The sequence below is a fragment of the Eleginops maclovinus genome, chromosome 17 (assembly GCF_036324505.1).
Source record: "Eleginops maclovinus isolate JMC-PN-2008 ecotype Puerto Natales chromosome 17, JC_Emac_rtc_rv5, whole genome shotgun sequence".
Lineage (NCBI taxonomy): Eukaryota > Metazoa > Chordata > Actinopteri > Perciformes > Eleginopidae > Eleginops > Eleginops maclovinus.
The window spans coordinates 5,096,204-5,110,470 of record NC_086365.1 but is presented as its reverse complement, the minus strand read 5'-3'; the positions used below and the strand labels follow the sequence as shown (position 1 = coordinate 5,110,470).

Below are 14,267 nucleotides of genomic sequence, written 5' to 3'. Positions count from 1 at the left end.
TTCATTTATCAATGATGTTCTAAGATAATGTTATGTCTTCAATTTGGTTAATAAACTACATAGAAGCACTTATTGTATTACCTTTTGTATATAAGGTTGATTTAAATGTAAGTTAAATGTGGGAGTGGTAGAGAAAATGACAAATTACACAAGGGCTCATTTTTAGATGTTTTATTCAAATGAAGACAATAATATACTCTTTCGCTCGGTTCATTCAAACAAAAAACCACCAAAATTAAAAACGTGTTTGACAATAAAAAAAAACTAAACACTTATTGCTTATAAAATCATTAGGGATTTTGGCCATGAGGTTTCTACTTATTTTCCTAAAATATTAAATAAAATGAATTGTCTATGGTAAATATGCATATCTGCAGAATAGAGCATTGTCTGAAGTAAATAAGACCACAAACCTGAAACACAAGACATTCATTTGGCTTGAAGTCTAAAAGTATAATGCAAAGGTTTTCCTGAAATATAAAAAAAACTGACATTTTGCAGGTGCAATAATAAACGTTGCCTCCTGGTCAAACAATAATACAATAATGAGTCCTCAACTTGCTATTAACACATTTTGATCTCATATCCATCCGAATCACTTTTACATTATAATCAGATTGTCAGTCTGAATTATATGTGAAGATGTGACTCCAACATAAGGCACAAGTAGTGGTCAACAAAGCGCCAATAGCTTTTAAATCTTTTGTTCCTTGTAAATATTGTACTTTGTTTTTAGTTCAAATTTGACTGAACATTTTTAATGTTATCTGGAACTGAAAAATCTTTCTTAGGTTGTTCTATCCACTGTTAAATATTGGAACTTACAAACATGCAAATATTACTCATGCCCGATTCACGGATCATCAACATTTTTGAGAACATTTGAATTTGCCTAGAACAAGCTGATGATTGGATTTTTTTTTCATCTTAGATGACAATGGACCTAAGGAGACGAAAGCAAAGAATGACATCTCTGGGAATTGGTGGCTTAATATCATTTCCGTCCAGTCTGAGGTAGCGCAGGCGGGGAACACTGTCGTTGGCGGAGTCTTCCACAGTCTCAACGGCGACAGGACAGATGTTAGCACCACTAACACCTGTAAAAACAAAGGCAATAAATTACTTCCAAAAGCATTACAGGATACCTGTTTGATACACAATCCTATTCAAATAACGCATAGAAGAAACCCACAATGTATCTACACATCAAATGCATCAGAACAGGAAGCAGTAGGTGCTTTTGGTAAACGTCACAAACATACTTTTGATGTTGTTGTGATCGAGGTGAAGGTGTTCAAGGCCAGCGGGAATGAGGGGAACCTCAGTCAGCTGGTTGTGGGAAAGCTGCAAATCTAAAATGCTGGAGACATTAAACACATCTCTGGGTACTCCACCGCTGCCAAGCTTGTTGTTGTTGAGCCTCAGAAAGGCCACTTTTGGTAAACCTTTGAAGTAGCCGGCTGGGATCTCTCAATGTTGTTGCCATCAAGGAAAAGCTGGGTAGTGGTGGGTGGTAAGCCAATAGGCATGCTATTCAGCTGGTTCTTGGCCAGGTTGATCTGTACCAAGTTGATTAGACCTTTCAGGCTCACTTCGGTCACAGCATCATCCATCAGCTTGTTCGCCTGGAGGTCCAAGAGGTTAAGTTTATCCAGACCAATGAAGACACCAGGAGGGATCTTGGAGATGCGATTACGGGACAGACGTAGATACTCCAGGCTGGCTGGAAGGGGAGATGGCACCGAGGACAAGAGGTTGTCATCCATGTAGAGGTGCGCCAGGTGAGGCTTTGTACTTAAGACACCTTCTTCCACTCCTTCAGTAGTGATTTTGTTGCGGTTCAGGTTCAGCCAGCGCAGCTGTGTGGCGTTACGAAGGGCATCTGCCGACAGCACTTCGATTAAATTGTTCTGCAGGTAGAGATACCATGTGTGTGGAGGAATTTTTGGAATACTCTTCAGGCCCTTATTGTCACAGTAGACAGCACGAGGGAAGTTGGGGGGACAGCTACACTCCTTAGGGCAGGCTTGGATCTGGGCCATATATTCCTCATGAGGCATATCCTGGCCAAAACCTTGCCCAACCAGGCACAAGGCGCAGAGAAAGCTCAAGACAAGTGCCATTTTTCCTCCAAATCTATGATGCAAAAAGAGAGAAAGAAAACATTATAGACAGTTGTAAAATGTGCTACCTTGTGTTACCCAGGTTTTAAATAGACATCTGAAAGCACTTCACATCCAAAGTAAAGAGGATCAGATAAGATCTTAAGACACCATAACCCCATTGTAACTGATGACCCATACTTGTTTGCATTTGAGAACATGTCTGTTTCGTGATCCTTCATTAAACCTTCTCACTCTAGAAATATTAAATATAGTCACTTTAAATGCTATATATTATATGGCTAGCACATCTGGAAACATAGTTTAACTTAGTTAAACTCTGGCCCAAATTAGCAACATTTCACCTGATCTACCGCTAATGTCATTATCGTCAAATTGACCTCGCTGGTGCCAAGAGAGCTAGGTAACGTGCTCTTCCCCGATCATTTCCTTGCCTGCCAATGACACACTGAGCTTAAAGACTGGATGCTGAACCAGGTCGACTTTAATTGCATTAGGACAATCTTGAACCTCACGTTTTGCATGTCAGTTGTACGATGCACACTATTCAGTAGGCGTTCATTGCAAATCGCATGGCTAAGTTTACAACGGATCTGGAAGTCCTCTTGCTTTGTTTTGTACAGCTGATACATCGATACATCGATGCTATTGATGCTAAATCTATTGACAGGGGTAAAATAAGTGCAATACATTCAAGCAATACAATCAAAAAGAGCGGTGAAATGAACACAATCTGAAGTCAGCTCTCTATTGTCTTCTATGCAACCATCTCTAGGCATCTTCTTGATTCCTCTCAGCTGTCATCTGGTGCTTGTTTAAATTCTTGATGCACTCAACATTTGTCTGGAACTCATTTTGGGGTAGGCCACACTTTTCTGAGGATGGGTGCACTTCAAAGATGAAGTCGGCACACCTGCTTTGAAAGATTTGTTCTCTCAATGTACAGCCGTCAAAGCTTCTTGACACAGCTTTGGGATACAAAATGTGGCGCAAATAATAAAAGCATGATCCAAGCATCCACGAAGGTAAAAAACAATCATTCGTTGAAAGATAAACTTCTACTAATCTACCAACAACGTCAACCAGATGTTTCAATGTCCATTGCTTTCCAGAAACCCATCTTACCTTAAACTCTGTAAAGTCCCTCTTGCCTGTGTTGCTGTTCCTCAGCAAGTTATTGGGCGTAGTCCAAAAAGATGAGGCTGTACCTCTCTCTTCTCTGTATTTGTACCACACTTTTTTCATTCAACCTGTGACTCATGATGACACCAAAGCTTCCCTTGGCCAATGAGGTTCTCTCAGGATCAAAGGTCATAATCCCATGTTAGTATATAATGTGCTAAGCCAGTACTTGAGACCTGGCCCACTTACAAACAGGCTAATACAAGCCTAAGGTTACTTTGTTTGCTGGCTTCACATCCCGTCCTCTTTTTGTTGTCCTCTGTCAATCTTTTGCCCTTATTTTGTTCTGCAGCTGTCCAAAGTGCAGGATTCATTTATCTGCTCTATGCAAATTGCAAAGGCATACTGTGATTGCAGTCAACAGAGAATTCAGTCAACAAATAATCAACAAATAGAGCTCATTATAATTGTGGTGTACAGATGATTGTCTCCAAATGCCAGCAAGATGCCATTTAGACTATCAACCAAGACTCTAAGCACATAATCACCACCATTCACCTGAAAGGTTGTAGCCTTACTGTAGCCTTAGCCTTATTTTGGGTCACATTTGGTGTACATTTTTAAAGGTTTTATGTCAAACAGATGGATGGTGTAATACTGATCATAATTTGAATGTAACAAACCCACTTTTTACCCATACTTTTTGATGAATACCTTAGTTTACATTGTAAGAACATTGTCTTCAGACATGACAGGTGATGGTATAATGGGATGGAGGTCAGACCTAATCTTGGGAGATTTTACTGCACACTGACCTGGCAAATTGTTTTTGTAGAAACTAGCCAGCATCAGGATTGGTGACCTTTAAACATGCTTGCATGAAAACGTGCTGATTCAAAGTGATGACGGCAGAGGCTTGAATGTAGTCGGATAATCCCAGTTGAGTTGTGTGAGGATAGGGGCAACACTTATCCATGATCAGCCATGCAATCTCATCAGAGCTCCTCCTCTGTTTGCCAAGGAGCGTCTGAGAACGGCGATTGCCCTCCGAACATGTTTGTAATCCTTTTTGATCAGTTACACATCTAGAACGAGCACATACAGAGAAACTCTACATCAAAGAAAAAATCCTATTTAGATGAATGGACACTTTACTGTACAAATGAGCTTGGCTATATAGCACAGTAAACTTCCCCTCGTGGCATGCCATTCTCCGTTTCTTTATCTTTAAATCACATGTGTAGTTATCAAGAGATATGCATAATCCTTTAACTGAAAGAAAAAAACATTTAATTGCTTTTTGAGTGCATCAAAATGAAAGAAGCTTATGTTATCGCAGTTTGCAGACAGGCAGCAGAAGAAACTGACAGTTACAGTTAATTAGCAAGAAACTCAGTCTGAAAGCAACAGGAATCCTGATTGTAACCTTTGTTACTAATGACTCAGCCACTCTAATACCATAGCCAACCAGCAGCCTTAATAAAGTGTTTGAGTGCAATCATGAATTAGCCAATAATTAGACCAAAGGGAGACACAACTGTATTTTACAATGGCTAACCAACACGTGTTCCAGTTTTACAACAAAATAATCTTAATAATGTGTGTGAAGATTTCAAATTGAACATCCCAATCATTGAAAATTGTCATTACATAACACAGATTAAATACATATATATTAATATGAACACATCTTAGGTACAATCTGCCTTGGAGACTGAGAAGTAACGCATGCAGAGGAATAGGATAATGCTCATTTCCTGCAAGGGGCTTTGTGTCTGAGCCAGATATGTTAATTATTATTAACGGCATAGGTTTTGCAGGATCGGTTTCAGTTGAAGGCTCAACTGAAATCCACATGACTTTGAAACATTTGGAAGAGTTTACATGGCTTTCTGCCTACAAAGCTGAGAAGTAACTGTGGTTATGGATAATAATGATGTGGAAAAAAACTGGTTAGGCAGTGAAAGTGACTTTTCAAGATATGTGTTATTTATAAACTTGAAAAGCCATAGCAAATTAATTGATACAGTTGTGTCTGTCAATCTATCTTGATCTTGATGTATCTAACATGCACATAAACACTTTCAATGCCTTTTTTTATTTGCAAGGTTCCTTCACCCCTTTTACTTTTAAACTGCAAGTACTGGAACAGATGCTAGTAAGGTGCAGCACATCAAAAGGTGAAGATAAATCAGATAAAAAACATCTGAAAACGGCACTGCCCAAGCCTGTACTCCTCTCTCAAACAGATGTATTACTAAAGAAAGATAAGACTTTACCTGCTACCCAAACAAGTGTGAGACGTCTGCTTTCAGTCAGGTGCTGTTTGGTTCTTGTTTTTTTCCCAATGAACTTTGATGAGTGTCCCCTGTTAAACGTGTATTGTTATTAGTCTAATTCCCCAGAGACTGCACCTTGAACACCAGCTGAACCAAGAGGATGGAGCATGTGTTGTTTGTGGGAGGACAATTGTCTGAGAGTTGGGATGTCCTTTCAGCAATTGTGTTGCCTACTTTTCTGCCAGATCAGCAGTTTTTTCCGCCTCTTTTTGTTTGGTCAACTTGTTTTTTGTAAAATGTGAAGTCATCAGTGTGGCGTTAAGTGTGAAACTGCTGTCACTCCACCCAACTTAACCATTTGGTCTACAAGGAAGGCGTACTTGCAGGGGGATGGGTGCAAGACCATTTTATGGCTCATTTCAGCTCACAGGTCATTGGATGTGTTTTGTAGGCTGTCTGGTGAAGTTACAGGTGAGCTTGGAGGGGTTTTCATTCAACATTTGCACCAGACTTTTTACAAATGTATTATTTTTATTTTTTTCAAATACATGTCTTCTTTTTGTAGATTTCCCGCATCAGGCCTATAACGGATAATATATCACTAACTGTCACATTACAGAATTCTAACACCTGGACAATACCAGGAACAGCTCCACAATACAACACTGGTAGAGCAGGAGCCCCGGATCACTATAAAAGTTAAGCACTTATTTTGAAGAGAATTTATTTGAAAATGATACTTTATTCGTTTTATATTTGCTCATCCATAAAATATCATTGACAAATGTAATTTCGGTAAAAGTGGTGCCGTCAATAGCTATTGATTTTAACCCATTTTGATAATTCCGTTCCTTATGGGATAGGGTTAGGGTTTGGAATAGGGGTTGTAACCTAAAAAGAAAACCCTCCCAAACGGTGAGTGCAAGAGTCATGAAATTTGGCATCTCTGATAGTCTCCTCCTTCCTCTCATGTGTCCCCAGTTTGGTGCCTCTAGCTTTTTCCTTTCATGTAGCTGTCATTGAAACCCATTTTAACAAAAAAGGTATGATCCTCATATATCAGGTGAATGGTAAGTGGAACAATCACCACATTTGGTGTGTGTGAATGTGTACCCCCCCTGCTTGTGTGTACCAAGTTTGGAGTTTCTAGCTGCTTCCATTTATGTAGCACTCATTGACCATCCAAGTGTGAGGGTTGGGGTTAGGGTTGCTTCAATCTTTTGCTTTCCTTCTGGCACCCGTCCTTATATTCTGTCTTTCTGCATAAAAGTAAAATATGACACATAAGGGACCCATGTCTACACTTTAAGGGAAAAGGATGAAAAATAGAATGTACAAGAGATATTGAGATAACCAACAGCAATGCTGAAATGTGTGAGTTAAGTAACAAACTCTATAGATAAGTTAGAGACAAGGAATAATAATAACAACAGTCATAAAGAGATAGAACAGGTGGAGATGGTCTGGACTAAAGGACGGGTCTTAAGAATTTGGCTGCCAGCCTGTAACAGCTGATTATACTTTCACTTACCGTCAAGCACGAGGATGTAAGGTTTAAGGTTTTATAAAAGGACTTTATTGTCTAGACACAGGCAGCAGGAGCTGCACTCATGATTTACATAAGGGTAACCCAGGAGGAAGAGGAGGAAATTGTCCTAGATTAGGTATCGGTACAAATGACCATATTAAAATAGGGGAAATGTGAAAGCTGCTAAAACAAACATGTAGCATGTTGGTAGTGGTTGTGAGTAGACCAATAATGGTGTTACCTCCCAAGTTGTATTAAATGGCATAGGGAAGTGTTGGGTATTTAAATTACCCATCGGCACCTCGAAGACAGACGACTTCACTCATTTACATAAGCGGGTCAAAATAAAATTAAACTCAACTCTACAGCTGGATCTAATTACAAACACCTAACAGTGGCCTAAATCCAATGGGACATCTGGAAGCCGTTTCCATAATTTGTATAAATGCCAGGAATTTAATCAAGCAACCATTTTAAGTAAGTGTCTGCTCTAGTCAGGAACTCTTGACTAAGACTTTTAGAAGAAACTAGTGGTGTCAGCACATGTGGTACACATCAACATCAATTAGTTGTAATTGTTACAGTTTGTGCTCAGTTTGGGAAGGCACAATTCAAACTTATAAAAGATATGTAAAAAAAACAAAACACCCTTAGACATTGACTATGAATCAGTCAATTTAACGACTTGTCATTCAATACTGTGGAGGGAAATAAAAACATACATTATTTAAATCTTGTGATTCCAAAAGTGCAAAACTCAGAGAATAGTCTGCAGTTGCTCCCAGACTTTTTGGACACTGATACTGTTTAAAAGGCATGAACTAATAATGAATAGCAGACATTTTAGGCTTTGACATATTCCAGAATCTTTTTCCGATAAAAAATGTGCTCCAGTTTAGTAGCCATTTCTACAAAGTAATACAATGCCACATGTCTTAAGCCGAAGCTACATCTCAAAGTAACAATCCACAGCAAGAGTTGACAACTTGATGAAGTTATAAACATTCGCAATAAAGACCAACACGTTTGTTAAGGTACTCCTAAAAATAACAATTTATTTGTGCCAAAGAATAATTTAAGCTGAATTTCATTGAAATAACATTGCTTATAGCTGCGGTTATGTGCTAAACCCTGCAACCCCTGCATCCCTCCAGGACCAGCTGTTTTTTTGTTTCGTACTTCAGCTTTGAAATGGGGGTCAGATCATAGGTTCTCTATGTAACTACTGTAAATGAATGCCTTGAGTGACACAAAGTATAATATTGGCTAACTGTGCTACAGAAAAAGACCACAAGGTATGATTACTTGAAAACATTTGGGCCTTGAATGTAAACTGTATACCTGAAAAAACCAACAGGCCTTAAAGAGAATAAATAAATATTCCATCCATTTAAAAACCCTTTTTCTTTTGTTAATCCCAGGAAATGTTGTGACTTCATCTCAAAGATTAAGGCCAGAAAGGAAGATGGTAGCTGCAAAAAAACACACACCGATTAAGAAGTCAAGCCAAAATAATAATTCCTAGTGGTAATGGACATTACATACAGTCCATTAACTCTGTGAACAAAATAAATCTGTATGTTGAATGGTGTTTTGTTTGTTGGCTACTTTCACTTGGCTTCAGCTTGTTCCTAAAAGCAGACTTTACAGGTCTCCTATTATGCTATATTTGAACAATATATAATATATATCTATACAAAACTTGTCTGTGAAGTGTTTTGCTCAAAATACCAAACAGATCACCCATTGTAGCATGCCTCATACCCCTCTATGTCAGCCCTGTTCCTGAGTGCTGATTCTGTGACTGTCGCTTTAAATTTGAGCTGAGCTGAAGCTGGCCACGCCCCTTTGGAGCGTCATGCAGCTCTCTCTCCTCTGCGAAAGTTTTGTACCGGGAGAAGATACTCAGCTAAAAACTGCCGTGATTAAACCCCATATTATGTTGCAAACCACATCAAGCATTATTACACTTCTCAGTGTTTACCACTAGAACAGTGACATTACATGTATTTTATATACAACAACTCTAAGTCCCTCCTGCAGACATCCTGCTGAACACACAGACACACAAAGGTGCTGCGGAGGGGATTCAGCTCTCCGAATGTATATGGGGGACGATAGTTTGGGAAGTGTCATGTGGGCGGGACGTTGCCAGCAGTTCAATGTAAAGCCAGCCCACGTTTCGGTTATGACGTCATCTGGATCAGCTCGTTTGTACCCCCGCTTTTAGAGATGTGGGTAAGGAGGAAAAGAGATAGGGTTGTATTTTCTGACTCTTTGTGAGTCTCCTTACACACAGGGGACACATATTTATATATAAAAGACATCAAAAAGTGCATTTTGCATAACAGGGGACCTTTAAGAGATTGTTTTTTATCATTTGTACTAATAATACATTTGTACCCATTGAAGAGCAATAACATTATTATTATTTAAGGTTTGGGAAGAGCAAATTCACCGTGTGGTCAGTGACATTAATGCAGAGGATACCAATTCATACAACTTTAAATAAAACATAAACCCTAATTTTACAATCTGGTCACACCTACAAGTATCTTCATTAGTTGCTAATTCTGGATTTATAAAGATATGTTTGCTTTCCCAACAATGAATACACCGTAATTCAAAACACATTTACTATTGTTAAAAGCATAGTTTGAGTAAATTTAGATCAGCAAATAAATTCAATGTACAGGGCAATCCTTAAGGTTGATTATGTTTATGCTGAGTCAAATAAGATGGCTTCACAAATTTGTTTCCATACATGTTCAAAATTAATTCACTATACAAATATGTTGGAAACATAGTTTATTGAACTCTGTTTGGTTTCCTCACAGCAAATCCAAGAGCGGTTACCAAGTCAAAGGCCACAAAAGAAATCACTTAAAAAAAAACATTATTGTTATAACATCAACCCACATGAAACTGCTGCCAAGTGGACGTTGTATTGGTAGGAAGCAGTTTTAAAACATGGTGAACAACAACGTAACAATGAGAGTGCCTTAACTGCAAAAGCTGTAGTTTATTATAAAAGAATGGTACCATTGGTTGCATGCAGGTAATGCAAATGTATACAAATCAGCAATGCACATGAAAATAGACAGCTAGAAATTAAGTAACGTTAAGAAACATTTGACTCGTGATTTCCAGAAAACCTCCTACATTATCATCTCAAGATTGAACTGAGTAAGTAGTTTCAAGGTTAGTACCAACGTCTTTTAATCATGTCTCCTTTATTCTTCTCTTTAAGACTAAGTACACTATTTACCTTAATGTGGCATTTAGGATGTTTCTTGGTTTGGTATAATTATCTATTTGTTTTTGTTTTATAGCTCAAAGAAGTCAATCATTCGGAAAACATGGTATTTCTGCAAATACACCATTTATGAAGAAAGCAGACACGACTAATGGTATTTTTCTTAAAACCAATTTGATCTATGAAAGTTGTTTTCAAATGTGACTACTATGTGACGGCTCTTTGCATTTATTCATAATTTCTTACATCTGGCATTATACATTTGAATCTGAGAACGCAGTCCTTTATTTACTGGTCCTTTGCACAGCAATGGATTCATTATTGTACCCACAATGTATTATATATGCTTATCATTGGAACATACAAGACAGACAACAAAATCACGATTGACGACTGAAATGAGACATTGGAGCCATTGATTTCTCCATTGTGTCTGTATTCAATATCACCAAATTTAAGTTTGGAATGTGTGAAGTGTGTGTTTATTATCAAAGTCAATGAATACATTTTTATTCATAAAACTTTCAATCCTCTAATTTCTATATATATATACATTTTCCCCCTCTGTTTTATACCTTTAATGTTGATTTGAACACTAACATACCTTGAGCCAAATATCCAAAATGCTTGTATGATGCTTTATGAATCCAAACATTTTATTGCATGTTTGGTGAGATATGTTGCAAAATTGTTGATCGCTTGTATTGCCATCTACTGTATCTCAAATTTGCCCAGCTCTTGAATAATTCAAGATATGAATTCATATGATGAAGATGACATTACCGATATTACATAACTTTAATCCAGAAGCCTTTGGGCTGATCTGTGTCACCGTAGTGGAGAAGGGGGTCATGGAAAGTGCATCGATTTGAGGGAGGTCCTTATTCAAATATGACATCGGAAGCTATGCGCAGGCAGTTGGAGGACTCAGGGGGCATGCTGCTTTGAGTGACAATGTTAGCGTCCAGACGCAGATGCTTCAGGTGGGAAAAGCTTGTGCTCGAAACATACTTGCAAAAACTTGTCAGGTCAAACTCTGCAAAAAAAAAAATGGAGAGAAGGTTGTGGATGTTGGCAGAAAAATGTTTTACTTGAAAGTTATTATATACCTTCAAAACCTCTTATACGAGGCTTTAAAGGCACTCTTGGGCAATAACGCCCAAAGAATCATAGAATATATGGTTGTAATCAATTCACAATTTAAAATATTCCAGATAGTAAAGTTTTTGTGAGGCATACTAAATGTAGACATAACATGAAATGAGGTCCACAAGGCACCTTTAGGAAAATAGTCAAACAACAGTAAAGGTTTCCACTTACTCTCAATCTCGTTGGCCTGGAGGTAGAGTTGCTCCAGATTCTCGTTGATCTCAGGGATGGACTTCAATTGGTTGAACGACAGATCCAGCTCCACCAGTGAAGTCACGTTGAACACTCCTGCAGGGATTCCTGAGTCCACCAGTTTGTTGTGCGAGATCCTCAGGGACTGCAGCAAGGGAACTTTGCCCAGGTACCCCGCTCCAACACTGTCAATTTCGTTGTAGTCTGCGTAGAGGATTTCCAGTGAACCGGGGACTCCAGCCGGCAGTTTCTTCAGCTTGTTATGGCTCACATCCAGGGACAGCATTTTCTTTGGCCCTTTAAATGCCCCCCCGATGGCATCAGAGGTTAGCTGATTGTACTGAAGATTGACGGAGGTCAAGTTCTCCTTGTCAGTCAACAGTCCAGAAGGGAATTTGGACAACTGGTTGTGCATAATCTTCAGCTCGTCAAGGGATTTTGAGGGAGGGATGACTGGCTCTGTCAGGTTGTTGTTGCTGAAGAATAACTTCTCCAGAGCACTGAGTTTGTCGATTGTGCCTTTTCTATTTTAGCATTTGTAATCTGATTGTTGTCAAGTACCAGCCAGCGAAGGGTATCGGTAACATTATCGAACACTCCTCGCTTGATCTCTTCTATGAGGTTGTTCTGAAGGTACAGGTACTTGATTCCTGTTGGGACAACTGGAAAAAACTTGAGCTTGCGGCTGTCACAATACATTGCGGTGGGGAAGTTGAATGGGCAGTCGCATTCTTGATGACAGTTAGGCCCTGAGGGCCCAAGCATGGAAACAGGCTGGTAGTCGTAATCATCAAACTGGCACAGGGCCACACTGACCAATATGAACAACAGGGGTAGACGAAGAGGTAACATTCTGGGGATCCAACAGACAGAAGGAAATGGAAAGCAGGAGATATGTTAGAATGGTCAGAAGGGTCAAGAGCAACAAATGTCAAATTATAACAGCATTGAACCCTAACCCTAATTAATGGATTTGTGTTGTAAAAGCTTCATAGTTAAAATTCTGGAGGCAAAGTGGTATGTATCAATGATCAAATAAAAGTGAAGGATAAAATAAAACTATAACAAAAAAGAGTCTAATGAGGGCAACATTTCTTGAGTCAATTATCTGTGTCGAGCCACATCATTACAGCTGCAGCTTCAACCTAACTGCATTACTTCATCTGCAGCACTTCATCTATCAACTTGGTACAGTTCTACATAAACAACGTATTGAGCAATAATGCAAGACAGATGTTTGAGCAGTACATGATAAAGATAAATGTACATCAATGTAGTCGTGTTAAACACATGTTGTATGTATGAAACACTAAATACAGGGATGTTAATCCTTTCATGTTATAAACAACAAAGAAAACAAACAGAATGAACAACTTAAATCAGAAATATAACTAGTTTAGGATCATGACTGTACAACATCAAGACTGCAGACAATGCAGAACAGGTTTGATTGGATCCAGACACATGAAAAAATGCAGAAACTGGATCCAAGTGCAGAACAGATCCTTTCCCAAAGTCACAGAAAACAGTTTGAATCGCCGCTGCAGATCTGTATAAACATGCATTTAGTTAAATACACCTTTTTTCTAAAACATTATGAAAATGATCAAACTTTCAACTTGTATATTTTTTTGTTCCATGCACTGGTATTCTTGCCTTCTCTGTTTCAGCACTAGCCACTACCCAAAAGCCTGACAGTGACAGCTGATAATCCCATCCATAAAACAGAAATACAGAGAAACAATCAAACAGGAAATCTTGAATCCATGCATCAACATGCAAGCTTACCTGTGGTTCTCTATCTTTGTGTGCGTAGGGTGGAAGGCCAGTAGGTAAGACAGTGTGGTGTTCAAAAGCTGGAGGTCTCTGGAGAAAAACACAGAGGGAAAGAAGGAGGGAGGGGGAGGAGAGACAGCGAGGGGTAGATGGAGAGACAGAGAGGGAGGAGGGGAGGCTTCAACTAAAGTCAGGTCGTCTCATAAATTGAATGTGTCAACGGTATGGATTTCTGAGCGAACAACAACCCAAAAACTGCTGTTAACTAACCAACGTGCAACAAAGAACATAAATATTACACGAAACAAGAATGATGCCCTAAATAATACGCTCACCTTTTACAATGTTTATCACCTTTACAGTCAACCACTTCTTGATGAGATACACTTCTTCTTCTAGTATCTGTCCTCCAAACAATCACCTCGAATGGCGCGCAAGCAGAAATTCAGGTTCAGTTGGGGAGGCTGTTTGTGGAAACATTTAAAGAGTTGGATAAGCTATGCTTGGAAAAATGTGAAAATGATCTCTGGCAGCCATTTAACCCAGATGCCGGTCTGTACCTCTCGACTCGTCAATAAAGCTTTGGAAAATATGACATAAAGGTTGTGAGACAGCCAGAAAAGAAGTTCATAACATTTGAAGAAAAACATTGCCTCTCCTCTGTTTTTGCCAAAGGAATGGCACTGTAGGGTGGGAAATGTACATTAAAGCCAATCTAATTCATCTAATGTGTATTTTCTATTAAATACTGTAAACCCTCTACACACATAGAGATACATATGACCAAAACAGACCTGGGTGGTGTTCTATTCATCAGATAGGCTCAGTTAAGAAAGGTTGTG

The 14,267-nt window shown here is 38.9% G+C and overlaps 2 protein-coding genes across 2 annotated transcripts; both read right to left on the bottom strand.

The window, feature by feature from the left end:
* Positions 1-156: 156 nt before the first annotated feature.
* Positions 157-5,738, bottom strand: kera (keratocan). Its single transcript, XM_063905767.1, is given in 4 exon segments — positions 157-1,097; positions 1,263-1,469; positions 1,472-2,136; positions 5,525-5,738. Coding segments are annotated over 3 exon segments (1,029 nt in total). The 5' UTR covers positions 2,124-2,136; positions 5,525-5,738; the 3' UTR covers positions 157-927.
* A 4,109-nt stretch (positions 5,739-9,847) lies between these two features.
* On the bottom strand, positions 9,848-13,892 carry lum (lumican). The gene is given in 5 exon segments (XM_063905637.1): positions 9,848-11,344; positions 11,629-12,171; positions 12,174-12,502; positions 13,438-13,515; positions 13,761-13,892. Coding segments are annotated over 3 exon segments (1,026 nt in total). The 5' UTR covers position 12,502; positions 13,438-13,515; positions 13,761-13,892; the 3' UTR covers positions 9,848-11,189.
* Between the last annotated feature and the right edge of the window lie 375 nt (positions 13,893-14,267).